The sequence below is a fragment of the Trachemys scripta genome, chromosome 3, assembly GCF_013100865.1.
Source record: "Trachemys scripta elegans isolate TJP31775 chromosome 3, CAS_Tse_1.0, whole genome shotgun sequence".
NCBI classification, from domain to species: domain Eukaryota; kingdom Metazoa; phylum Chordata; order Testudines; family Emydidae; genus Trachemys; species Trachemys scripta.
In genome coordinates, this window is record NC_048300.1 from 198022023 (window position 1) to 198049092 (window position 27070).

General features: G+C 55.9%; 1 protein-coding gene across 5 annotated transcripts in view; it reads left to right on the top strand.

Moving 5' to 3' along the window:
• The window catches only part of PTK2B (protein tyrosine kinase 2 beta), a 112072-nt gene that overhangs the window by 66519 nt on the left and 18483 nt on the right, over nt 1-27070 (top strand). For all 5 annotated transcript variants that reach the window (XM_034766797.1, XM_034766800.1, XM_034766802.1 and 2 more), the window contains exons 3-18: nt 9965-10143; nt 10426-10513; nt 11702-11781; nt 13948-14010; nt 14978-15032; nt 15741-15881; nt 19722-19796; nt 19967-20068; nt 22083-22200; nt 22700-22739; nt 23037-23083; nt 23669-23722; nt 24487-24584; nt 25243-25327; nt 25883-25983; nt 26642-26757. In XM_034766797.1, coding sequence (XP_034622688.1) covers nt 9965-10143; nt 10426-10513; nt 11702-11781; nt 13948-14010; nt 14978-15032; nt 15741-15881; nt 19722-19796; nt 19967-20068; nt 22083-22200; nt 22700-22739; nt 23037-23083; nt 23669-23722; nt 24487-24584; nt 25243-25327; nt 25883-25983; nt 26642-26757 — 1442 coding nt within the window. The remainder of the gene's footprint in view (nt 1-9964; nt 10144-10425; nt 10514-11701; nt 11782-13947; nt 14011-14977; nt 15033-15740; nt 15882-19721; nt 19797-19966; nt 20069-22082; nt 22201-22699; nt 22740-23036; nt 23084-23668; nt 23723-24486; nt 24585-25242; nt 25328-25882; nt 25984-26641; nt 26758-27070) is intronic.

The window sequence follows — 27070 nt, forward strand, 5'->3', positions numbered from 1 at the left end:
CTGGCTGGGGGCCAGGGATTCGGGGGGAAGAGGTGAAGTAGGGGTCAGGGCCCTGGAGAGGTGCGGGGCCTCATGCCCCCCCCCACTTCTACCGAGGTTCTGGCACTCCTGCCCCAGTCTCACAGCCAGGCTAATGCGTCCACACTATGCTACACTGACCTTCTGACTCGGCTGTGCAGCTTGAGTTGCGTCCACACTGCAAAATGACAAGGCTTGGGCTTGGACCCGAGTCGCAGCGGGACTCGGACTCTGAACCTCCCCTAGTAGCAGAATCTGAGGATTTGGGTCCTGAGCTTGCTGATTTGTGGGTGGACACCAAGGGGGGGGCTTGGGCAGCGCTCAAATCTGAGTCAGAGCCCAGCACCCGGCGGGTGAAACTTCCCCCAGCACTAGGGTGACCAGGTGTCCGGTTTTCGACAGGATCACCTGATTGAAAAGGAATCCTGGTGGCCGTTGACTGTCTGGTTGGCGGCTCCGCTAAGCGGGGCCGGCAGGCTCCCTGCTAGCCTCCTTGCCGCGCGGCTCCCGGGAAGCAGCCAGCATGTCCCCCCTCTGGCTCCTATGCGTAGGAGCAGCCAGGGGCTCTCTACGCTGCCCCTGACCCAAGCGCCACCCCCGCAGCTCCCATTGGCTGGGGAGGGGACATGCTGCTGCTTCCGGAAGCTGCTTGAGATAAGTGCCGTTCGGAGCCTGCACCTCTGACCCCCTCCTGGGCCCCAACCTCCTGCCCCAGCCCTGATCCCCCTCCTGGACTCTGAACCCCTCAGCCACAGCCCGGAACCCCCTCCTATACCTCAAACCCCTCATCCCCGGCCCTACACCAGAGCCCCCAGCCAGAGCCCCACCCCCTCTCACATCCCAACCCACTGCCTCAGCCCAGAGCCCCCTCCACACTTCTGGCCCCATCCCGGAGCCTGCAGCCCCAGCCAGAGCCCTCACCCCCTCCTGCACCCCAGCCCCCTGAGCCAGTCCAGTGAAAATGAGCAAGTAAGTGAGGGTGGGGAGAGCAAGTGATGGGGGTGGGCGATGGAGTGAGTGGGGGCGGGGCCTCAGAGAAGGGGCGGGGCATGGGTGGGGGTCTTGGATTAGGGGCGGGGCAGAGGGCAGGGCAAGGGTGTTCGGTTTTGTGCGAGTAGAAAGTTGGCAACCCTACCCAGCACACGGGGCCGTTCAAGGCCAAGACACCAGCGAAGGCCCCTTTGAGCGGTGCCTAGGCCCTTGTGCTGGCCCCCTTTGCACAGGGTTGAAATTCACCCCAGGACTACACACTGTTTGCCATTTGTGTTGTGTGATTGGTCATCCAGGTCAGCTGGTATTGTTTACGCTCCCTGATTGGACAGTGCAAGCTTTATAACGGGGACAGCGTTGCCTAGAGAAGACCACTGGGGACAAATTGTCATGCGGGTTAAAATGTATGGCTCCTTAGGGGTTTGCAGGCATTTCCCCCCCGTTCCCCAGGCGGCTGTTGTCGGAACACTAGTGAATGCTGGATCCTGTGACCCCACGAATCCCAACAAAGCGAATTATTTGCAAAACTATTCAAGGATCTGTGTGTGGGGGGTGGATTGTTACTATTTTATCACCTCTGAGAAGAATAAAAATCTTAGGGCAGAGTGATGGCTTCAGAGCTCGCTCTGTCTGCGCCCCGGATTTCCTTTTTGCTGTCCCTCCACAGTGATGAAACTACCGACGCTTTCTGTCCAGATTTGTGGTTTCTTCTTTGTGATGCAAGGTGGAACAGCCCGAGGGTCGGATCCTGCTGGGTGCAGAGCTCCCTCTGCTCCCTGCCGGCTGCAGCGGGAGCAGGAAGGGCTCAGCGTGTCTCAGGATCAGGCCATGTTTTGTGGGGTGTCTTCCTTTCAAGTAGGGCACAAAACGGCCTGGAGGAGTTTGCCAGGCCTTCTAGCCCCAATTTCAGTTGTGCTTCCTTGAGCCAGAGCCGAAGCCGATCCGAGAGACCTGAGCCAAGGGGAGAAGAAAGGGTTTGGCCTGAGCTTCGAAAAGACAGGGAAAGGCCTGGAGATACAGAGAGGCTGCATCTGGTGGCCAGAGCTGCATAGGAGAAGGCTCTCACGCACAGAGAGAGGCCGAAGGGATAGAGGGAGGTTGCACTTGTATTGAAGGCGCTGGCCTGGGAATGGAGAGACGTGAGTTCTGCTCTCGTCTCTGCCATAAACTCCCAGTCCATGGGTTCCCCCGCACTGTAACACGGGGGCTAGTGACATGTCGCAGGGGGTGCTGGGAAACAAGGGTGCTGGGCTGGTGCTAGAGGAAGAGGGTGGGGAAGTTACAAAACAAGCCAGGATTCCTGGTTTCAGTAGCTTAAGGAGAGGGAAGATGAGGTCCCCCTGGTAACGGGGAGAAGGCCGGCAGATCGCATGAGGAGAATTGCTGGGGTGGGATCCTGGCCCGTTGCATTCCATGGAGTTTGCCATTGACGTCAGTGGCCCGGGATTTCACCTGTGTCCTTTAACTCACCTCCGTCCTCTAGCTCGTTGGCTGCATCCCCCCTTTAAGGAGGACAGACTGACTGTAAGGGGCTTTGACTCTATGTTCCTACCAGTCAGGCAGCTTTCCCAGGGGGCTGGGAGCGTGATGGAAAGCCGGGGAACCAGCCTTGTGAGCACGGCAGTGTTACTGAGGGGTTCGCTGCGTTTGCCGCCGTTGTTCGACTTTCTCGGCCACTTAGACCCTCTCTCTGCTTGCAGCACAACTTTTTAGCCATCTCAAGCATGCTCTAAGAACCGGTTAAACCAGACGGCCTTACATAAGCTGATAAGGCAGAAGAGGTTCGGTCTGAACTGGTTTAATGCCAGTGTGAATGCGTGGATCCTCCCAGAGCATGCCAGAGGCCTTGCGAAACCTCCCAGGATGCACTGCTTCCGGGAGCGGAACCAGGGCTTGTGGAATGTGCGCCCAGGAGGCACTGCCGCTGAATTCCCAATTGGATGCAATTGCATTGGGAATTCAGTGCAACTGGTCCCATTGCAACGCACTGCATGATCCCTCTGGTAACGCACCAGGCTCTGGGTGGCTGTTGTGGCCATGACAGCAGGAAACCCCCCAGAAGCGGGGTGACCCCGTTTCACTCAGCGAGCGTGGCGTCTGGGCTTACCCTTCCGCGTCAGGCTCCTTGTCCGGGAACGGAGCCGGGGGCTGGGGAGTCAGGCCAGCTGTCCCGTGTGCTCTGTCTGGTGGGATCTGCGTTAAAGCTGCCTGCCCATCTCACGCAGGCCACAGGGCTTTGGGGGCCTCCCTGGGCAGGATGGGCTCCAGAGCAGTGACCCAGCGCTGACAGCCTTTGTAGCCCGTTGACATTCCCCTGATCTATCACCCCACCCGAGAGCAGCAGACGAGTGCTGCCATGGAATCAAGAGGACGGACACACAAGGTGTGGGGCACTCAGGGAACTGTGTGGTTTAGTGGATAGTCTGCTGGCCTGGACCTTAGGACACCTGGGTTCTCGTCCCAGCTTTGCCCCCAGGCTGCTTAGGCAAATCGCTTTACCTCACGTTCGATAACACTGACCTCCTCGGAGAGCACTCTGGATGAAACGTGGTATATAAGAGCGAGGTTTTATAGTAGGACTGGAAGGGATCTCGATAGGTCATCTAGTCCAGTCCCCCACTCTGAGACAGGACTCCGTCTTATCTAGACCAGTGTTTCTCAACCTATGGGTTGTGACCTCTCCTCCCTTCGGGAAGGGTCATGGGACAGGTTTAGTGGGGTCACCAGGGCAGGGCCAGTGTTAGGGGGTGACAAGCAGGGCAGCTGTCCAGGGGCCCCATGAAGCTAAGTTACATACTTCAGCCCCGGGCGGCGGGGAGCTTCCTGGAGGCTTCATCACACCACATAATCTAATTAAAGATTAATCTTTAATTCCTGGAGACTCATCAGAATGGCTGTACTGGGTCAGCCCAGTATCCCATCTACTGACAGTAGCCAATGCCAGGTGCCCAGGAGGGAATGAACCTAACAGGTAATGATTGAGTGATCTCTCTCCTGCCATCTATCTCCACCCTCTGACAAACAGAGGCTAGGGACACCATTCCTTACCCATCCTGGCTAATAGCCATTACTTCTTACAGCAGGACCAAGTACTGTCCCTGACAGATTTTTTGCCCTAGATCCCTAAATGCCCCCTTCAGGGATTGAACTCACAACGCTGGGTTTAAGAGGCCAATGCTCAAACCACTGAGCTATCTCTCCCCTCTCCAATCCTGGAGTGTTGGCAACCAGTGTTGGCCCTGAGCCACCAGGGACTGAAGTCCAAGCCCAAGCTTAAGGTAGGGGGTTGCAATTTCTTTTTAAGTCCATGGAGGGTAGCCAGCACAAAAAGGTTGAGAAACACTGGTCTAGACCATCCCTGACAGGTGTTTGTCTGAACTGTTCTTAAAAACTCCCAATGACAGAGATTCCACAACCTCCCTAGGCAATTTATTCCAGTGTTTAACCACCCTGACAGTGAGGAAGTTTTTCCCAATGTCCTTGCTGCAATTTAAGCCCATTGCTTCCTGTCCTGTCCACAGTGGATAAGGAGAATGATTTTCCTCTCTCCTCTTTATAACAACTTTTTATGTACTTTAAGACTATCATGTCCCCTCTCAGTCTTCTCTTCTCCAGACTAAACAAACCCAGTTTTTTCAATGTTTCCTGGTAGGCCCTGTTTTCTAGACCTTTCATCATTTTTGTGGCTCTTCTCTGGACTTTCTCCAGTTTGTCCACATCTTTCCTGAAACGTGGCGCGCAGAACTGGACACAATGCTTCAGCTGAGGCCTAATCAGCGTGGAGTAGAGCGGAAGAATTATTGCTCATGTCTTGTTTACAAGACTCCTGCTAATACATCCCAGAATTATGTTGACTCATATTTAGCTTGTGATCCACTATGACCCCCAGATCCCTTTCCGTAGTACTCCTACCTAGGCAGTCGTTTAGATTGTCAGAAAGCCGTTGACAAGGTCCCTCACAAAAGGCTCTTAAGCAAAGTAAGCTGCCATGGGATAAGAGGGAAGGTCCTCTCATGGATTGGGAACTGCTTAAAAGACGCAAAGGGTAGGTATAAACGGTCAGTTTCCAAATGGAGAGAGGTAAATAGTGGTGTCCCCCAGGGGTCTGTACTGGGACCAGTCCTCATCAACATATTCATAAATGATCTGGAAAAAGGGGTAAACAGAGAGGTGGCAAAATTTGCAGATGATACTAAAGATAGTTAAGACCCAGGCAGGCTGTGAAGAGCTACAAAAGGATCTCTCAAAACTGGGGGACAGGGCAACAAAATGGCAGATGAAATTTAATGTTGATAAATGCAAAGTGATGCACATTGGAAAGCATAATTCCAACTATACATATAAAATGATGGGGTCCAAATTAGCTGTTACCACTCAAGAAAGAGATCTTGGAGTCATTGTGGATAGGTCTCTGAAAACATCCACTCAATGTGCAGCGGCAGTCAAAAAAGCGAACAGAATGTTGGGAATCATTAGGAAAGGGATAGATAATAGGACAGAAAATATCATGTTGCCTCTATATCAGGGGTCAGCAACCTTTCAGAAGTGGTGTGCCGAGTCTTCATTTATTCACTCTAATTTAAGGTTTCGCGTGCCAGTAATACAATTTAACGTTTTTAGAAGGTCTCTCTCTATAAGTCTATAATATATAACTAAACTATTGATGTATGTAAAGTAAATATGGTTTTTAAAATGTTTAAGAAGTTTAAAAGTAAATTAAAATGCAGAGCCCCCACTCCCCCCCCCCGGACGGGTGGCCAGGACCTGGGCAGTGTGAGTGCCACTGAAAATCAGCTCGCGTGCCACCTTTGGCACGCTTGCCATAGGTTGCCTACCCCTGCTCTATATAAATCCATGGTACGCCAATATCTTGAATACTGTGTGCAGATGTGGTCACCCCATCTCAAAAAAGATATATTGGAATTGGAGAAGGTTCAGAAAAGGGCAACAAAAATGATTAGGGGTATGGAACAGCTTCCATATGAGGAGAGATTAATAATACTGGGACTTTTCAGCTTGGAAAAGAGACGGCTAAGGGGAGATATGATTGAGGTCTATTAAATCATGACAGGTGTAGAGAAAGTAGATAAGGAAGTGTTGTTTACTACTTCTCATAACACAAGATCTAGGGGTCACCAAATGAAATTAATAGGCAGCAGGTTTAAAACAAACAAAAGGAAGTATTTCTTCACACAGTTCACAGTCAACCTGTGGAACTCCTTGCCGGAGGATGTTGTGAAGGCCAAGACCATAACAGGGTTCAAAAAAGAACTAGATAAGTTCATGGAGGATGGGTCCATCAATGGCTATTAGCCAGGATGGGCAGGAATGGTGTCCCTAGCCTCTATTTGCCAGAAGCTGGGAATGAGCGACAGGGGATGGATCACTTGATGATTACCTGTTCTGTTCATTCTCTCTGGGGCACCTGGCACTGGCCACTGTCCGAAGACAGGATACTGGGCTAGATGGACCTTTGGTCTGACCCAGTAGGGCCGTTCTTATGTTTCCCATTTTGTATGTGTGCAACTGATTGTTCCTTCCTAAGTGGAGTACTTTGCATTTGTCCATATTGAATTTCATCCTATATACTTCAGACCATTTCTCCAGATTGTCCAGATCATTTTGAATTCTGATCCTGTCCTCCAAAGCGCTTGCAACCCCTCCCAGCTTGGTATCGTCCGCAAACTTTTGGAGTGTACTCCCTATGCCACTGATGAAGATATGAAGACTCAGACCTGGGGTAGATCTCTGGGGGACCCCACTTGATAGGCCCTTCCAGTTCGATTGTGAGCCATTGCTAACTCCTGTCTGAGTACCGCTTTCCAGCCAGCTGTGCACCCACTGTGTAGTAGATTTGTCTAGCCTGTTTCCTAGTTTGGTTATGAGGTCATGTGAGACAGTATCAAAAGCCTTACTCAAGTCATGTATTATCCGGACGAGCTCTTCCCCACTTAGGGGCAACACCGCGGCCTGCTTCTTCTCCTCTCCTCAGCTTGATTCATCCATGGAAATTCAGGCTTAACACCGAAGCGGGGACTGGTGATTCTCCCGTAGCAGATGTGCCAGGTCACTTGTCGTCTCCTGAAGACTATTTGCCCAGGGGTTCCCCTCCAAAACCTTTCCCCTGCGCTGAGCATCTACAAGCCAGGGGAGATCTGCAACCTGTGCATTTCTAGTGGTAGACAAGGGCCTGCTATGGGAGGGACTGGCTAGCTCGCAGGTTGGCAAAGGGACATGGAGCTTCTTGTCTCTTGGTTCTGGGCTTAGTAGGAGAGTGGTTAGAGAGTCACAGGGTGACTTTGTTGGCTCATCACTTGGAGAGGAAGGACAGCTGTTGGGGCACTGTACGGAGACTCAGGAGCTGTCGGTGTGATTCCTGGAGCTACGGACGACTTACTGCATGTCCATCCCGTCGTCTCCCTCAGCCTCAGTGCCTCATCCGTACAAGTAGGAGAATAGTTCCCTTCTCCCATCCTATTTGGATTGAAAGCTGTATGGGAAATGAATGGTCTCTTAATATGTTGTCTGTACCGCACCTTGCACAAGGGCTCCCTGATCTCAGCTGGGGCCTCCAGGTGCGACTGTTAGTTCTTAGCGGCCCACTGTGCTTTAAAGAGGCAGCTCGTAAAGAGGTCCGTGGAGAATGGCTGTGCTCTTGTTCCTGGCACAGGGTAGTTCTGTATTTTCTCTTCACTGTCACGAGCTCTACACTCGCCGACAGCCCGGGAAGGCGTTACGTGGAGACAGGGCTGCCGAGGTGAGATGAAGGTTGAAAGGACCAGTCGGTGGCCCCAAAGCTAGCAAAGCCCGTTGTAGTTTTGGAAATAAATGGACGCTACAAAGACAGGAAACTGTGAATTAGGGTTAACATTCAAAAGGTGTCTGGGACCAATACGTTGGGATAACAACGGCAATAAGTCTAACCCCCACCTTCCGCGTATAGAGATGAATTCACCTCAGGTGTAGAGCCACTGACTTGAGTCAAGGGATGAATCTGGCTCAGAACCTGCCTTCCATCTCCTGATGATAGGTCCATCAATGGCTATTAGCCAGGATGGGCAGGGATGGTGTTCCTAGCCTCTGTTTGCCAGAATTTGGGAATGGGTGACGGGATGGATCACTTGATGATTCCCTGTTCTGTTCATTCCCTTTGGGGCACCTGGCATTGGCCACTGTCGGAAGACAGGATACTGGGCTAGATGGACCTTTGATCTGACCCAGTATGGCCATTCTTATGATGATCACCAAACGGATTTACAAACTACATACAGCCTCTGGGGATTGCTTCACCCAGCACTGATGTGCAGCCACCTCTGGGGCAGAACGTGGCAGCTAACAGGACACAGTGACGAAAGAGTGGAAGGTGAAGAATGTTACCGTACCAAAGCGGGTGGGGATTAGTTAGGCAGGATGTAATTACTTGAGCTTGCATTTGGCCAAAGCACTAGGGTTAATACTCCTCTTCTTGCAGAAGTGTGTATGGGAATCTTTAATGACCGGGAGTGGTTAAGGCTTGTGTTGTATATCTCAGCTGAGTCCCTCACGGTTATGGCAGAGGTAGGCAACCCTGCGTGGCCAGGAAGCTGCTAAAATTAGTGACAGCAGAAGCATTTCTTGGCCTAGTTCTTCCTGCTGCGTGTGTGCCTGTTCGTATCAAGCCTCACACTGGGCAGCTGGAAGGAGGAGTCCAAGGAGGCCAGAAGTGCAGAGCCGGTAACAGCTTTCCAGGGGAAGGTCAGAGCAGCCAGGCTGCTGATGTGATGAAAGGGGCAGGGCCAGGCAGGTGGCATTCACATAGATAGTCAGTTGGTGTCAATTGGCAAGAGCGCCACTGAAGTCAACTGGGTGCTACTGACACCAGTGGGGATCTGGCCCGGTTGTACCGTCAGCCAAGCAAGGAAAAGAAAAAAAATGGAAAATGTCCTTTATTTATCTGCAAACCGAGTTCTGCTGATTTTCCAAGGTCCCAGTGATAAACTGGTAACAAAAGATGTCTGCAGTGTAACCCTGAAGAGCAGAGTGTATAGCCGGGCTGTACCTAAACAAGCTCGCATGGCCTGACGCCAACTGTGCAAACAACTCAACCACTAAAAACCTTGTGTACGGCTCTTTTCTTTCTTTCTTTCTTTCTTTCTTTCTTTCTTTCTTTCTTTCTTTCTTTCTTTCTTTCAATACACTGTTGCACTCAAAGAACATTGTTTCACTAAAAAGCCTTGCTGGCTCACACTGCAAACATTCACGTTCTGATTTCAGTTTTGGGGTGGAGGGGGGGTGTCTCTAAGTTTTAACAGGAAAAACAGCAACATTTGAAAGAAATTAATTCCTTAACCTCCCGTCACCGGGCCAGATTTTCAGGTGCTGGGCTAGATCTTCGGGGGCACCACCACCTGACACCAGCTCCGCATCAGGCCTATTGTATTTAGTTCAAAGTACAGGCTGGTATCACAGCACTGCGTTGTAAACCCCCTGAAATGAACAGCGGGCTGTGGGCCCAGGAGCCAGTGTGTCTGGTGGCCCTGGGATCGGAGCCAGTCCGAAAGCTGTGTCACAGCACCCTCTAGTGGGAATAGTTCAAATGACACTGATGCGTTTTCTTGGTGCTTATCGCATGCCCTGGGGTGCTGGGACAGTGTGTATCGTGGGGGTGCCCAGAGCCATTTAACCAAACTGTAAACCTTGCATATGATGGAAACCGCTTCAAGCCAGGGGGTGCAGCAGCTCCCCCAGCAGCTCTAGTTCTAGCACCTCCGGCCCCGGCCCAGCACAAGACACAAACTACCTACAGGCAGCTCCTGCACCAGAGAGTGTGAGAATCTAATACGGGAGACGCACTGGGGAACCCAGCACCCCAGGATGTCCGTGCCAAGTTACTGCTTGTGCTGGCTGAAGGGGTGATGCCACGGGGGAAGGGGCGTCTGTGTTCTCACTCGATCTCCCTCCCCGCCCCCGGTTGCAGGAGGTCATCCACTCCATCCTGCTGAGCGGCAGGATCGGGCCCGACGTCCAGCTGGCCGAGTGCTACGGCCTGCGTCTCAAGCATGTGAAGTCCGACGAGATCCACTGGCTGCACCCGGACCTGACGGTGGGCGAGGTGCAGGACAAGTACGAGTGCCTGCACCTGGAGGCCGAGTGGAGGTACGGAGATCGGAGCAGATATCGCCCTCCGGCACACCCTGCCCCCGCCTAATGGGAGGTCGCCATGGCGGGAGGGCAGTCGGGGGCTGTAGGGTCTGCACGGACCCGTCGCACCTGGATCCGGGGGGCTCCGCTGAATCTCCCCAGTGCACATTGCGGAGTGGGACAGCAGGGGCGAGCGGTGTCGGCAGATAGCAGTAGGGACTGGGTGCTTTGCAGAAAGAAAGACCCTTCCTCGGAAGAGCGGACACTCCAAAGAGATGGCTTGTTGTTTGCTTGAAGGTACGACCTCCAAATCCGCTACCTCCCTGAGGACTACATGGAGCGCTTCATAGAGGACAGGACCACCTTACTGTACTTCTACCAGCAGGTCAGAGTATTTGCAATACGCTCTCCGGGGCATAAGTGGGCCCGACTCCGCTGACTCCTGTGGCATTGTGCCCTCTTGCACCAGTGTTGAATTTGGCCTCCCGTCCGCACCCACCTGTGATCCCCCAGGATTCACACCTCTCCCGGGGATCTCTCTCCCCCTCTCGCTCTCACCACACTGGGGCCCGATTGAAAAATGTTCTGAGCACCTACGAAATTCCAGAGACGTCGCTGGGAACTGGGGGTGCCCAGCGCTTGCCAAGACCTGGCCAGCAGTCTCCGTGTGGGTGGGGTTGACCAGCAGCAGCGGTGGTTAGAACGGGGACGCGTCTGAAGAAGTGAGCTTCAGGGGCCGGCCCTCTCTCATCTCAGTGCAGAGTGAGATCAAGGGGGTAGATGCTGAAGCTAGAGAAATTCAGACTAGAACTAAAGCACGTGTTTGATCAGGGAGGGTAATTAAATTGGAAGCACTTACTAGGGACAGGGTGGTGTCTCCATCCCGGGTGGTTTTTAAGTCAAGACCAGATGTCTGTCTCTTAAAGCTCCACCGTAACTCGTCCAAAAGCTACGGGCGACAGGCAGGAATCGCTGGGCAAGGCTCTATGCCCTGTGTTCTGTGGGAGGCCAGACCAGTGCTTCTCAAACGTCACTGTGCCGGGACCCCGTTCGGACAACAGACATGACCCCGGGAGTGGGGGGAGAGCCCATGCCCTGATGCCCTGGGCGGGGGGCCAGAGCCCAAGCCCTGCTGCCCTAGATCGGGGAGAGGGTCCAGAGCCCGAACTGGGTGGGAGGAGGGGGGGGCTGGAGCCCAAGGCCCCAGGGAGCGTGGCACTTGGGCTTCAGTTTGAGCGCCAGGTCCCAGCAAGTCTAAGGCTGGCCCTGGCAACCCCATTAAAATGGGGCGCTGACCCAGGGTTTGAGAACCGCTGGACTAACTGATCGTAATGCCCCCTCCAGGCCTTCGCAGCTGGGACTCCCCAGAGGCAATCCTTTTGCCTGGAGACCTAATAGCTCCAGTTCCTGAAATAAGTCTCTTTGCCCTGCACGTGCCCCAGCGGCATTCGCACTCGGGCCTGCAGCCCCGTGGCCGCAGGAAAGGGGAGAGGCAAGGAGGGATTGTGTGTGTGGGGGGGAGGGAATGCTGGACACCGAACTGGCCTCCTGATCTCTCTCTCTGGCCTTGCAGCTCCGGACCGACTACATGCAGCACTACGCCAGCAAGGTGAGCGAGGGCATGGCCCTGCAGCTGGGCTGCCTGGAGCTCAGGTACGTACCTTGCACAACAGGCGTTGAGCACTAGGGGATCGTCCCCGGGGGGCCAGGGGAAAGGATCCTTCTTAAACATGCATCCCAGCCACAAACCTCTCCAGCGTAGCTGGATCCAGAGAGGTTTGGGAGAAAGCGCCGGCTAGTGGCTAAAACAGCACAGGGCAAGGAGCCGGGGAATCCTGTCCCGGCTCACTGTTTCCAGCCATTTCCCCTCTCTGTGCCTCAGTTTCCCCCTCTGCAAAATGGGATCATGCTTTGTAAAGAGCTTGGAGCTCCTTGGACAATAGGGCTCATCTAGTGCAGAGCATTTTCCTACTGTGGGTCCCTTTGCCCCAAGACAGAAGCTCACCTGGAGCAAAGCAGGGGTGGCCTGGAGCAAGCCCCCAGCAACGGAACCGGGGAGAAGTTCCAGTTTTTGTTAGGGATGGGAGGGCAGCTCTTTTAGACCGAGTCCCCTCCGCCTGGGACGTGGTGGTGGGTCGGGAAGCTCAAGTCAGATTCCAGTGCCATTGCACTGCACGAAGGGGGGTGTCAGGAGGAGGGAGAAGAGAGAAAGATGAGGATGAAGAAACCGGCGCAGCTGAGCTGTGGGCTTTAGTGCCCCACGGCTCCCAGGGGCGCTGGGGAATGGTGCTCTCTTGCCCTACAGCTAGAAGAACATGGTGGGAGGTGGGCGCGTTCCAGCTGAATCACTCCGGCGGGCCAGATGGACTCGAGCAGCAAGACGTGAGCTGGGCCCTAAAAATAACCAGAGGCTCCTCTGCTCTCCGTGCCCACGGTCGTCTGTAGTTGGCAGAGAGCAGTGCCAAGGCGGGTGGCAATGGCACCTAGGTATGCCACCTGGCAGGCTTGAACACGGTCACCATCAGCCCCGGTGAGACGCAGGCACATGGGCAGTGCCTGCTTAACATGCCGGCGTGAGTCAGGAAGGGCAGCAGCCATTCCTTGCTAGGGTGAGGAAACACTCCTGCTGCAAGTCAGTGGGGACTTTACTGATTTACACCAGCTGAGGATTTGGCCCGGGGATTTTCTGCTCAAGTCAGCAACAGAGCAGGCCGCGCTGCTGTGATAGACTGTCAGGGTTGGAAGGGACCTCAGGAGGTATCTAGTCCCACCCCCTGCTCAAAGCAGGACCAGCCCCCAGACAGATTTTTACCCCAGTTCCCTAAATGGCGCCCTTAAGGATCAAACTCACAACCCTGGGTTTAGCAGGCCAATGCTCAAACCACTGAGCTATCCCGGCTTCTGTACCCCTTGTGCATCGTCAGCCAGGCTGCAAGGTAAAGCCCAGGCCTCTTGAAATCCATCAGAGTTTTGCAGTGAGTTTGTTGCTCATAAGAGGCAGGAGGACCCCCGCTGGCCTGGAACTGCCAAGGCGGGTGGTTAGCAAAAGTCTGGACCTGAGCATGTTTGATCTGAAAGTCACGGATGGGGGGAAGAATCCCAGAGCCACCTGCTTTTCTGACTGTCGCTCTTCATAGTCCAGCTGGGCTCAAGAGGCAAAGTCTCAATCCAGAGCCAGACACCCCAAAAGCTTGCGATTGTGTGGGTCCTGCCTGTTACGCAGAGGGGGGACCACATTGTGCTCAGTTTCAGTGGGAACATCACATGTCTGATTCACAACAGAATTTAGCCCAGGGGCTATTTGCAAATTTAGATCCAGACCTGGGTTGGGAGTATAAAGTGCTCCGAAGTTGTGTAACACCATGGCTACCACAGGTAAGCAGCAGATACAGAACCCTGGACTTTCTGCTCTAAGCTACAGGCCTCTGCCACATGAGCTAAAGGATTAACTCCATTAGCTAGTAGCAGTGGTAGGCTGGTATCCTCTCTGAGAATGAGCCATTAAAGGGGGTGGTGGCACACTTAGCTAACTTATTACCTTTGCATCTGCGGTTCTTACCTGGGCCCATCTGTTTAATGGTCCCTTTCCTGACTCTGGTCTCAGTGTGAGGCTAACTGGGTGTCTGCCACTCTTCTATCATTTTCTACCTCTCATTTTGCATACTGAATGTTCGAATGAGCCACCAGATGAGCTGATGGCTATTCTGCCCCCCTGGCATTTGGAGCCTGCTTGCATGCTCCCCCTCTGCTCCCGCCCGGTGTAGGATGCGCACGTGTGAGGTCGGTATGTTGACGCCTGATGTCTCCCTCTTCTTGCAGGAGGTTCTACAAGGACATGCCGCACAATGCCCTAGATAAGAAATCCAACTTTGAGTTCCTGGAGTAAGTGGCCAGGTTCTATTTCTTCTTGGCTTCCCACCCCGCCCCCCCTCCTTGGAGTTCCCCAGTCCTCACAGATAACAGGGTGTCCAATCCCATGTGATCTCTTCATCAAGGCAAGAAAATCTCCTATACATTATGGCCCAGGGAATTAGGCAGATCCCTAGATCCCAGCACAGAGGGAGACTCACCAGTTAAGTACCTAACCACCAGCATGGCTGATTGTGTCCACACACAGCCTCATCCCCAGATCCCATCCCTGCAGAATCCCCTGGGCTCAGTGTAAAGCCTGGAATGGACTTTCTAAAGTTGGGGCTCTTTGACGGTTATTCCAAAATCCTGGCCAGGATCCTAGAGTGGGCTGCCCTGGAGATGTTGCAGAAACGCGCGTGCGTGCGCACGCGCCCCTCGAAGCATCATGGCCCGACTGCAGGGAATAAAACCCAGAGTGGTGGAAGCTGGGATCATCATAAGCGCAGGAAGCCTGAAATGCCATGAGATGAACCTCCTCATATCATCCCCTACCACGTCAGGTGCATGAGGCAACATTACTGATCACAACAATAGATAGGGATCAAAGTGGGGTGGTACCAGAGTCCCTGTCCCGAGGGCAGGGCTCACGGAGAGGTGGTCTGTCTCTGTGGCCCTTGGCATCTCTGCTGAGGCTGGCCGCTGCGATGCGGACGGTCCTCAACCAGGAACCGGACTGGGAGCACCGCTTTGGGGCCACCAGTCGCCCATCAGGTGGCGCTGAGCTCCAGTCGTCCCCGATCAGAGACCCATCCAAGCCATCGACCCGGGGGACTCAGGCTGCGTGTCACACATCCCCTGGCACCCTTCCATGCGCCAGGCAGGATATTTTAAAGATGGCCTGAGCGCCACTGAAATGCGGATGAAAGGAGTAGGTTTTGCAGAGTCCCTGTGGGATCGTTAACCTGTGTGCGCGTCTCTTGCTCTCTCTCCCTTTCAGAAAGGAAGTAGGGCTGGACCTGTTCTTCCCCAAGCAGATGCAGGAGAATTTGAAGGTAAGGTGCTGCAGAGCCCGGCCTGGGGGTGTTATGGGCAAAGGACCCTTGTGGCCAGTGCAGGAGGCTAGGACTGAGAACAGCTCAGTGCAGCTGGGTTAAGCCGTTAGGGTGAAATCCAGCCCCGGTGCAGAGGGACGAGACTTAGGTTCCACTCTAGGCCTAGGGTCTAAGCCAACCCTACGAGCATAAGTAGACTTGAGCGTCACCTAGGACGTGGGCTGGGAAATTCACCCTTCGTCAAGGAGGGACAATGCTGGGAAACTGTCCTGGGGAAGGGGCAGGCTGGGAGCGGAACAGCAGGGACTCACCTAAATCTAGGAGCTCCTCGGCAGAGCTCTCCGGCGCTCCCCACGGGATTGTCAGGTGCTCTTGGTCAAGGAGCGGAGCTGGGGGAGCCGCTCACAGGAATTATCAGGGGTTTTTGGAAGCCGGGATTGAGGGCGGTTGGCAGAGCTGTGTATGGGGTTAGAATAGCAGGGTGCGGGGGGGTTGTAGGTCAGGGTTGAGGGGCGCTGGCAGAGCTGTGTGTGTGGGGATCCCAGCACTGGAATAGCTGCGGGAAAGGGGTCACTGTGCATGTGGAGGGGGAAGCGTTTGGCTACGCAGATGCCTCCCGGACCGGGCTGCTTCCGGCTGTTGGGTCTTTACGCCCAGGCAGCGGGGCCTGTCGCTGACTCTCCGGCGCTGGCGCCGTTCCCTCCTCAGCCCAAGCAGTTCCGGAAGATGATCCAGCAGACGTTCCAGCAGTACGCCCTGCTGCGGGAGGAGGAGTGCATCATGAAGTTCCTCAACACCCTCGCCTCTTTCGCCAACATTGACCAGGAGAGCTACCGCTGCGAGCTCATAGTGAGTCCCTGCGTGGGGAAGACGGGGCGCGGCGGCCGGGGCTGGGATCTATACGGTTCCGTCACACGCCTCCAGCCGGCACCTGTCCAGAGCCTGAGAATCCAACCTCTGCTGGCGAATAGCGCATCACTCCATGGGCAGCGTCGGGAGGAGGGCTGGGGATCGGTGCTCGGATAGAGGGGGAAATACGGTATTCCCAAATCTCCTGCTGGCCTGGGGTTTAGGGCCTGTATATGGCAGGATATACGGTATGCCCAGCCCCAGGGCTCTGAGTGCGAAATTCGCCCCGTGCGGAGGGACTGGTGCAAAGGTCTAAGCACCGGACTCTCTGCCCAGGCTCCATTTCACCTTACCAAAGGCCTGATTCTGCTCCCTCTGACACCATTTCAGTGCAGTTACTTCTAATTTACACCAGCGGGAGAGCAGAATGAGGCCCCCAGTCGGGCAGGCCCAGCAGGCGAGGCCTGAGTGGGGGTGGGGAGTTGGACTTCAGCGCTAGAGTGGCATCCTTAGACCCACTCGCTGCCCTGTGGCCCAGGCATTATGTGGCAGCTTCTTTCCAGTTGTCTTGCTGTGAGCGAACGGGAGCCGGCTGAGGAACAGAGCTGCAGAGCTGCAAATGCCTAGTCGGATCCCTGGGCCGGCCGTGACTGAGCCCTGGGAGGTACCTGCCGGGAATTGCCAAAGGAGGGGAAAAGTTCCCCGAGGGAAACCCCGGGACAGACAACAGGACCCTGCGGGAGATTCCTGCTCTCTTGGAAATACCCTGCAGCTGCCCCCTAATGGGACCCCTCAGTGGTGAAAGGAATATTTATACACGCTGCCGGCTTCTCTCTTCACCGTACCGCCCGGGGAGGGGGGAGAACTGGACAGCTCAGTATGAAACCTTCTGCTCCAGGTGCAGCGATGAAAGTGTCAGGGTGTGTACAGAAGAGGGCAGAGCCTAGCGCTGGGCCTGGGCGGTTAGCCGGAGTCGCCCAGCCTTGCAGGATTGTTTCTGTCAGGATGAGAAATCAGGGCCACGAGAGCAGGCCGTTCTTGGGCGCCGTCCCCGTTTATTCACAAAGAACCGACACAGAGGCCTGTTCCCTGAACGCGGGCGGAAACAAACAGCAGGCAGCTTCCTGGCTCAGAAATCCCCATGCGCGTGCCCCTCTGCTTCCCAGGGTCACGCTTGCAGCACCTCCTGCTGACTTTTTTCTGCCTCCGACGTGCACAGGCTGCGAACCCAACATCCTAGCCCCGCCCTGCGTTCACAACCCGGGAAAGCTCTCGTTGCACCTGCCACGTGGCCAAGCGCCCTGGGCAGTAGGGGCAAAGCCCCCGTTGTTGGTAGCACATACAGGGGCTGGATCGCTCTTCCTGACGGAGCGTGGTGGGCCCACGTTGGCTTTAAGGAGGTCTGTGATCGTCTTTAGGTCCAAGACTGCCCCCTGCTGGCAGCCATGAGCGCCTTCCAGCATAACAGCAACACAGAAAATATTATAGGGGCCATTGTATAAATCAGTGGCGTAGCCTCCTAGGAATACTGGGCCAGATCCTCAGCGTAGCTCCGCCAACGACACCAATTGACACCAGCTGGGGATTGGCTCCCTGTGCTCGGTCCTGGGGGTATGCAATGAGCGTGGAAGGCAGCCAATTCCAAACTGATACAACAAAATACTTTTTTACACAGTCAGCCTTCGGAACTCACCGCCACTAGCTCTCCAGGAGGGCAAAGATCAGCAGGATTCCAAAAAGGACTAGGCATTGGTAGATCCATAGATTATAAGGCCAGAAGGGACCGTTGTGGTTATCTAGTCTGACCTCCTGCACCGATAGGGATAAAAACATCCTGAATTACAAGTCCATTAGTTAGGACATAAAATGTAGTAGGGTTATAAACCCTCTCCTGTCAGGGACTAAGCCAACCACTGGTGGGGGTTAGGTAGGACTTTCCCCTCGATAGGTTGTCTCATTACAGGGTGTCTTGCACCTTCTTCTGGAGCAACAGGGGCTGGCCACTCTCATAAACAGGATGCTGTGCTAGGTGGACCTCAGGTCTGATTTGAGACAGGCCATTCCGATGTTCCCATCTCAGAAAGTAACCCCCAGATTCATAGGTGCCGACTTCCCCTCTTTTCCCAGGGTGCTCGACTCCCACTTTGTCCCTGGCCCCGCCCCCCACTCCACGCAATGAGGCCCTGCCCCACCCCGCCTCTTCCCAACCTTTCCCCATAGTCCCTGCCCCAACTCTGCCCCTTTCCTGCCCCTATTCCAACTCCTTCCCCAAATCCCCGCCCCGGCCCCACCTCTTCCCCACCTCCCCTCCTCTGCGTGCCACGTTCGCACTCCTCCTCCCCCTCCCAGAGCGTGCTAATGCTTCCAAACAGCTGTTTGGCGGTGGCCGGGCGGGAAGCGCTGGGAGGTAGGCGGAGGAGCGGGGATGCGGCGCGCTCAGGGGAGGAGGAAGAGGTGGGGCAGGGGGTGAGGGGAGCTTGGCTGCCAGTGGGTGCAGAGCACCCACTAATTTTTCCCCGTGGGTGCTCCGGCCCTGGAGCACCCATGGAGTCGGCGCCTATGCACAGATTAACTCCCAGAAATCTCTGCGCCCCATGCCGCAACCCCAAGTGGCTCCCGCACAGGAGACCCCTGCCCTGGTCATACACAGTAACATGGCTTTGGTTTCAACTGCTCCCAGCTTTTAACTCTCCGGCTCCAGCCGATCATAAACGTGTCTCCCAGGCAGCGTCTGTGTCTGAGTTTGGCCCTCTCAGAATTTCTCAAGCAGCTGGAGGTAGCTCAAGCCACTAGCCGCCACCAACACCCTGCTGCTGGTCTCGGTGGCTTTCCCGTCACTTCGGGGTGGGGCTGGCTGGGGCAGATCCGGTGCGGCTCGGCAGCCGCTGATGCTGCGGGGAGCTCAGTGGTTTCAGCTCTCCGGGAGTCGTGCAAGTTCCGCGGTTGCACCACTCAGCTTTGTGCCCTCAAATTTCAGAGAATTTCCACCCAGCATTTGGACCCAGGCCCATCCCCAAACCTGACCCAGGCTCCCCAGCTCAGCTTGAGTGTCCCGCTGGGTACCAGGGGGCTTCCCCACAGCTCCACTCACAGCTGCTGCGGCACGTACCAGCTGAACAGCGGGGAGGGAGCGAGCGGTTTGAAGTCTTCATTGCCCTGCAGCTGCCCAGGGATCCCCCAGCACTCCAAGCACTGTTCTCATTCACGAGATCTAGCAGGGACTTATTACGGGGCCTGGGTTCGAATCCTGCGGTTTTTGGCTGAGTTTCTGCGGTCGGGGCACGTCCCTGAACGGCCGGCAGTCGCAGTCCACGAGAGGCCTAGCAGGGGGATGTTGGCAGGGGACGGCGCACAGCTCCCCATCCAGTGGGATGCCGCAGGCAGGGACTGAGATGGGCCCGGCAGAGCCGCCGTCTGCGCTGCACCCGGCGCTAGCCAGGGCGGTCGGCTTCTTGGTTACAGTCCCTACATGGAAGGTAAAAGCCACTCAGCCCCCCGGGAATTACGGGGTGAGTCTCAGCCCAGTTCTCGGACAAGCGTCCGCCTCTCACTCCCTCCTTCCCTTGCTGGCGCTCTGATTGGCCTCAGCAGAGAAGCCAAGGACTGAATGGGCTATGGAGACTCTCCGCAGGCTGGGGCTCCGGCACGCTGGGCTGGACTGCGTGGGGACGCTCCCCGTGCTGCTGCTCTGGCCCCCCCTTTGGGGTCTGTTCTCCAGCCCCCTTGACCAGTTCTGGGTGCTCCAGCAAACCCCTGGCCGAGAAGCCCTTGGGAAGGGGGACGGGGCTGTTTCGGAGGCAGAGCAGAGACCGCGCCCGTGTCCTTGTCTCTCCCTTCCAGCAAGGGTGGAACATCACGGTGGACCTGGTGATCGGGCCCAAGGGCATCCGGCAGATGACGAGCAAGGAAGCAAAGGTATGGTGGGGGGAGGGCAGGGCTAAATCCCCAAAAGAGGAAAGGGCTTAGTCCCCCCGCACCCCTCAAACGCGGGGCTGGGACCCAGAGCATGTTCCTCTGATGGCAATTGAGGGAGGTGGAGCTGCTTATGGAATGAGGGATCACACTGGGGTTTCGGTGCATTGCAGCCCACGTGCCTGGCGGAGTTCAAGCAGATCAAATCCATCAAGTGTTGCAGCGTGGAGGAGGGCAGAGCCATGCTGCAGCTGACGCTCACCGGGACCCCCCAGGTAAAGGGGGGAGATGGGCAGCGCTGCGGTGTCTCTTACTGTCCTAGAGCCACATAGAGTCCAAGGCCAGAAGGGACCACTCTGATCATCTGCTCTGCCCTCCTGTACCGCACCAGCCACAGAACTTCTCTGAGTTAATGTAGATCTCTTAGAAAAAAACATCCAGGCTGGATTTAAAAATTGCCCACGCTGGAGAATCCACCACGACCCATGGTACAATGTTCCAGTGGTTAATTACCCTCCCTGTTAAAAAATGACGCCTTGTTTCCAGGCTGAATTTGTCAAGCTTCAACTCCCAGCCGTGGGATGTTGTCTGCTAGACTGAAGAGCCCCTGATGATCAAATAGTTGTTCCCCCTGGTGCCAAGGTTGGAAAAGAGAAAGGAGGGAAATAAAAGGGGAGACAGAGAACTATTTGGAGGGGTTTGGGGAGACGACTGTTCTAAAAATAGATGCAAAAAAAAGTGTGTCCCGTGGTTTTAGTAGTAATAGAAATAAGGTCACAGGGTCACATATACTGATCAAATCTGCAGATCACACAACGGTGGGGGGTTGCCAACATTTGGGAGGATAGAACTAAAAATCAGAGGGTTCTTGTTAAATTGGAGAACTGGGCTTTGGACAACAAAATGAAATTCAACAAAGACAACTGGCAGGTGGTACACTGAGGAACGAAAAACCAGCTGCACAAATACAGACTGGGGGATAACTGGCTTGTCAGCAGCACTGCTGAGAAGGATCTGGGAGTTGTGGTGGATCACAACCTCAGTAGGGGTCAGCAACGCGATGCTGTTGCAAAAAAAGCAAATGCAATTTTAGGTTGTATGAACAGAGGCGTAACATGCAAGTCACGGGCGGTGATAGTACCGCTTTACTCGGCGCTGGGTAGGTCTCAGCTGGAGAACTGTGTCCTGTTTTGGTCACCACTGTGTAGAAAGGGTGTAGAGACACTGGAAAGGATCCAGATGCAAGCGACAAAGATGATCAGAGGGATGGGATGAAAGCCATGCGAGCAAAGGCTGAAGGATCTGGGTATGTTTAGTTTGGAAAAGAGGAGATTAAGGGGGAATATGAGAGCGGTCTTCAAATCCTTGAAAGGCGGCCATAGAAAAGATGGAGAAAAGCTGCTCTCTCTTGCCACGGAGGGCAGGACAAGAGGCAATGGGGTCAAACTCCAGCATAGCAGAGTTAGATTAAATCTCAGGAAAAACTCCCTCACTCTAAGAACAGCAGGACACTGGAGCAGACGCCTGGGGGAGTTGTGGAAGCTTCTTCACTGGAGGTTTTCAAAAGGAGGCTGGAGCCATCTGCCTTGGATGGTTTAGACACAACAAATCCTGTGTCTTGGCAGAGGGTTACACTGGATGGCCCGGTGGTCCCTCCTAGCCCTGTGGTTCGATGATTCTAGAACAGTCACATGTTACCAAGGGCGGGGGGGAGGAGGGGAGAATATCTTTTATTGGACAAAATTCTGTTTGTTTAATATCCTGGGACCGACACGGTTATTAGCATAGGGTGTGAGTGCAGGCCAATAGCTGTAGATGGCGCCAGACCAATACGTTAGGGGCCCGATTTGTCCCCAGCTGAAATCAATGGGCTTGCCCGGGTGTACTTTAAAGACATTAATGCATCGGGCCAGATACAGAGGTGCATCTCGGAGGGCGTAACATGGTGTAATCCTGCACCTCCTGCTGCCCCTTCGGCGTGGACATGACCCCAGCTCCAGCCTGTAATGGGGACGTTAGACGCACACCCTGGCACCGGTGTGTCACGTACACCCCTTTACCCGTCGCTTGTGGTTTGGGTTTGCTGGACCCCAGTGTCCCAGAAGGGAGAGGGGTGGGCTCAGTACGGCAGCGCATCTCAACACTAGCCCCTGGAGCCTCAAGAGGCTCCGTCTCTAGGCAGCGCCCAGCCGTTGCCCGTCCAGCTGGGAGGGTGTAGATCTGGATGCTGGATGCAAACGTTCGCCTGGGTTTCACCCCCCGCCCAACCCCACCTTTCATGTTTCACAGTCCCTGGCTATTAAAACCTCCTCCCTGGCTGAGGCGGAGAACATGGCAGATCTCATAGACGGTTACTGCCGGCTGCAAGGGGACCAGGAAATATCCCTCATCGTCCGTCCCAAGAAAGGTGAGCGACTCTCTGTGAGCACAGGCACTGGGGAGACCAGAGGAGGAGCAGATGCCGCGGAATTGTGATGCCCATGAACGTCAAGGGTCGAGGTCCTAAACTGGAGCCAGGCTTAGGGCAGGGAGTTTTCTTAACCCCCTGTTCCCAGCACCCATCAGCCCTGATTTACAGCCCCCAAACTTGCCACGCTGGTGATCGAGGCTGGCGTTGAACCTCAGATGGCATCCTGAGGTGAAAGGCAGGGGCAGTGGCAGTTTCGGGCTGTCTCGGCTTGATATTCATATGCAGATTGCTGGGTGTGTGGGGAAGGGGTGGTCTCTTCATCCCCTCCGACTGCACTCTGCCTTCCGTCCCATATCTTCCTCGAAGGCTCGGCAGAATGGCTGGGGATGGGAGAGCGGCGGCTAAGATATCCCCAGAGTCTGGCAGCCAAACTGGGGGGAGGAGGGCGGGCGACAGGAGATGCACAATAAAGACCCTTTCCCCCCTTTCCCCACAGAGAATGAGAAGAGGGTGAGCCTGCCACAGATCCCCCCACAGTAAGTAGAACATAACCCCTCAAGGCACCTGTATTGGCACTGGGCAGGGGGGCCACAAATGCGGGATGTCCAGGTTGGAAGGAAGGGCCATAAAACCAAAGCCCTGACCATGTGTGGTCCTCAGAGATCCCACGGACACCTGGCGTCAGAGCAGGGCTTAGATACCCTGGGGATAGGCACTTTGGAAATACTAGAGCGGGGTGGGTGGATGGAAGAATGAGGAGATGGATGGATGGATAAGACAGCTGGTGTCTGAGCTCGTCTCTTGCTCGTTTTCACCCATGCTTTCACCTGTAGGCACATAGACGAGAGAAGATCCACATTAACTGAGAGCTTCAGTGTGGGTGAGTTTCATTCACCCCTCTCGCCAGCCGGCCACGGCTGGGAATTGGAGAGTAAGCCAGCTGGTGCAACTGGGAGAAGGAGAAAACAGGGATGGGAGTGTTTGGGGAAGGGGAGGGATAATCTCAGCTCCCTTTTATTAGAGACGGGCCCGAGGCAAAGCCGTAGATCCAGCCTCCCTCTACCTCCTGCCCCCGCCCCCTGACTGGGGGACCCCACGCTTCCTTTTCCTTTCTGTCCCATGGTCACAGAGTCGGGTGGAACCAGCCCGTTAGTGCAGCCCCAATGTGGGTCCTTCCTGCCTCCTTGGCCGCAGCTGGGGCTGGCCACTGGCTGGCAGGACGCTGCCCTAGACAGACCCCTGGGCTGATTCACCGCGGCGGGTCCCGTGCCCAGCTTCGGAAACGGCAGCATGCCTACAGCCAGGGGGCGGTGCGGATGGGCTGTGCGGGCGGAGGCCCCGGGCTTGCCATGCTGTCCCAGGATCAGGGACAGCTCGCAGGGGTCTCAGACCCGCTGTGTTTATTAAAAGCAACCCCCCAGGCCGGGCGCAGCGGCTGCTTTCACTGCTGAATTTCTTGCCCTAGATTCGGATATTTATGCTGAAATCCCCGACGAGGCCTCGAGACCCAAGTCCGGAGGTAGGTGCCCCGCCTGGCCCCTCCAGCTTTGCTTTGGCTGGAGACGCTTCTCCTTGAAGACATGAGAACCCACCGGCTGGAGGGAGGGACGCCAGCTCCAGGGGAAAGGGGCTGGCCGGTCGGCCAGGACCGTGGAGCGATGGGTAGAGCTGAGCTGCGAGGGGGAGGAGCTAGGGGTCAATCAGCCCCTCCCACTAGGTGCTCCTTAAGAGCATGGTCTGAAGGGTGTTAGAGAGAGGGGGGCTCCATCCGTCACTGGTGTCAATGGGCATAGCTCCATTAGAGGAGACGGAGCGGCACTGACTCACACCAGCCCTGGCTGTGGCCTATTCTCCGTAACCTCCGGCTCTGACTTCCCCCAACTGATTGTGGATGGAAAGGTTCATGCGTTTGTCCTCCCTGGGGTTAGCCTTCCCCCACCCCATGCTTTATAGACTCGGTCCCTCCGAGACCTGCGCCGAACAGGCCCCATGGGGGGATGTTGCATTAGCCCCAGAGACTCTGCTTTTCCTGCGGGAGATGAGCGAGGGCTCTGTCTATATCGAGGACAGTCCCTGTCCTCTGGGAGCCCCCGGGGCTGGGAACGGGGGTGCGGCTGGCCATAGGATCAGTCACACTCAGTGGACTCTGGTTTTGCACACCTGGCAGAGCGGCTGGCTTTACAGGGGCTGCACCGAATGTACCAGCCCCGTGGAGCCATCGCCCTCTGGGATGAGCTGGTGGCACCAATGAACCCTGTCCCTCCGGTTTCTCTGTCCCTCCAGCCCAGCAGTACGGGGTCTCCCGAGAGGACGTGACTCTGGGCAGGATCCTGGGGGAAGGTTTCTTCGGGGAGGTGTACGAGGGCATTTACACCAACCCGGTGAGTTCGCTTTCTCTTTGCCGCCGCCGCCCCCCAATCCCTCACCACCACCGATCCTCACCATGGCTCTGGCAGGGGTGGGCGCAGCAGGGCAGATGCCAGCCCCTCCACAGACAAGGCTGTGGCAAAGTGCCAGCCCCACAGCGCCCCCTTGTGGCTGTGTGGGCACACACCTGTGATAGGCCAGGCCCCTCTAATGTCCAGCCCTTTCTGAGGCTAGGTCTTGTCAGTCTATTACCTTCTCAGTCCAGCGATACCCCACGCACCAGCCATCAGCCACTGGGATCGCTGGATCATGTCCTCTTCACCCAGCCCTGTTGTCCCCACTCAGCTTTTGTCCTCTCTTCTGGGCCCATGGGCCCCCAGGGCCTGATTCCCCTTAATCCTGACCCTTTCCCGTGAGGCCGGCTGCACAGGGATGTGGATTTCCCCTGCAACCTGGCTTCCCTTTCATCCTGGCTCTTCTCAGCCCAGGTCCTGTTCCATCCCCACTTTGGAGGCACTTCCTACCTGTGCTCTCCTCCTGACAAACCTCCTCAGCTGCTCCTCGGGCCCCATTGGTTAGCCCCAGACTGCGCTAATTCCCCCACCCTCCGGACGTTGCCCCATGATCAAGGCCTAGGTTGAAAGCCCCTCCTCCGCTTTCTTCTCCTTCCAGAAAGGGGAGCGGATCAACGTGGCCGTGAAGACCTGCAAGAAGGACTGCGCCCCCGAGAACAAGGAGAAGTTCATGAGCGCAGCCAGTACGTAGCTCCTGGCTTCCCCTTGCCATGGCAACAGCCTGCCCCCTCCATCCCGGGGGTGCCTCTTGCCTGTATCCTGCATTGCTCTGATGGGGATCCATTGGGCCGGCAGCCCATGGGGTATTGGGGCAACAGGGGGCCGGAGATAGCTCAGGGCGGCAGAGCCCTGAGACAAAGGCGGTGATTGTCACCTGCTCTAGGGGAGGGCTGGTCTCTGTCCTGCTCTGAGGCCTGTGTAACCCACCCACATTCTGGGTGTGTCCCAGCCAGCGGCACCGAGTCTGCTCTGCAGCCTTAGCTAAGAGCCACGTGGCTTTTAGCTCGTGGGCTCCTGCATTCAGCTCCAGAGGCCCCAGGTTCGAACCTGCTCGCTGACGACTGGGGTCTGTCGGTGTTACACCTGGGCCTCCTAAGACGGTCATGAGTCTGCCACAGCTACCGGGGCGGCTGCTTCTTTCGCTCCGGTCAGGGAGGCTCACGTTCCCACTGCTGCCGGTCCCCGGTTCAGCCCGCCCCCATCGGCCGTGCCGTCCTCAGTGTCTCTCTTGCTTGCAGTGCTGATGAAGAAGCTGGACCACCCCCACATCGTGAAGCTCATCGGCATCACAGAGGAGGAGCCGACCTGGATCATCATGGAGCTGTACCCCTACGGGGAGGTGAGGGGGGGAAAACGAACCCATGGGGCCTGGGAGTGGGGGGATGGTCTTCACGGCAGGCCTCCTTGTTCCTCATCAGAAAGCGAAGCCGCTGGAAACGTGCCTCAGGCAACGTTTCCTCAGCAGCAATGATCTTTCTTGGGTGGGGAGAGGGAGGGCAGAATCTGACTTGACATGGAGATCTTGCTGCTGTAAAGAATGCCCCTCATCCATTGGCCCCTGCCAGAGGGAGTGTGGCCTAGTGGTTAGAACAGGGGACTGGATTCCGGGGAGCCCGGGTTCCACCCTCAGTGCTGCCAATGACCTTGGGGGCAAGTCACTTCACCACTCTGTGCCTCGGTTTCCCCACCCGTAAAATAGAAATAATGATTCCTGCCTGCTCCGGAATGGGTGAGCCTGACAATTATGGCCCCACCAGTCTCAAGAGATTTGGATGGCGCTGAAAGGCATTGGGACTCCCAGGCGCTCATCCCAATAGACCCCCCCCACCGGCTCCAGCTTCTCTGATATCTGCCCGTCGTGGCCACCTTTGTCTCCCGTCTCTTTCCTCGCGTGGCTGCTCCTCCCCAACTCCCGGGTTTCTTTGGCTTGCACTGCCTGGGTCCCCCCCCCGGCGGCTGGGTTTGCCCCTAACCGCAGCTCTCTCGCCCCCGTGCAGCTGGGCCACTACCTCGAGCAGAACAAGAGCTCGCTCAGGGTGCCGACCCTCATCCTGTATGGGCTGCAGATCGGCAAAGCCCTGGCGTACCTGGAGGCCATCAGCTGTGTGCACAGGTAGAGCGGGGGAAGGGTGATCAGAGGGCGTTGCCGCGGTGACGGGCATTAGCTGACACATTGGCAGAGAGCTGCAGAACCGGTGACACACGCAAACGCCGGAGCTGGGCGCAATTTTTTGCCCTTTTGGTTCAGCGACCAGACCAAAAAAAATCAGTGATTCGCTCAGCTCTACGCACGGTTAAAGCCTGGGAGCGACTGCAGCGACGACGGCAAATTACAGGGCGCTGGCTTATTCTTGGGGTCCCCAGGACTGAGTCACCTGCTACCCCCTGCCTCTAGCAAGAGGGTGTCTTTCGTGTGGTGGCGGGGT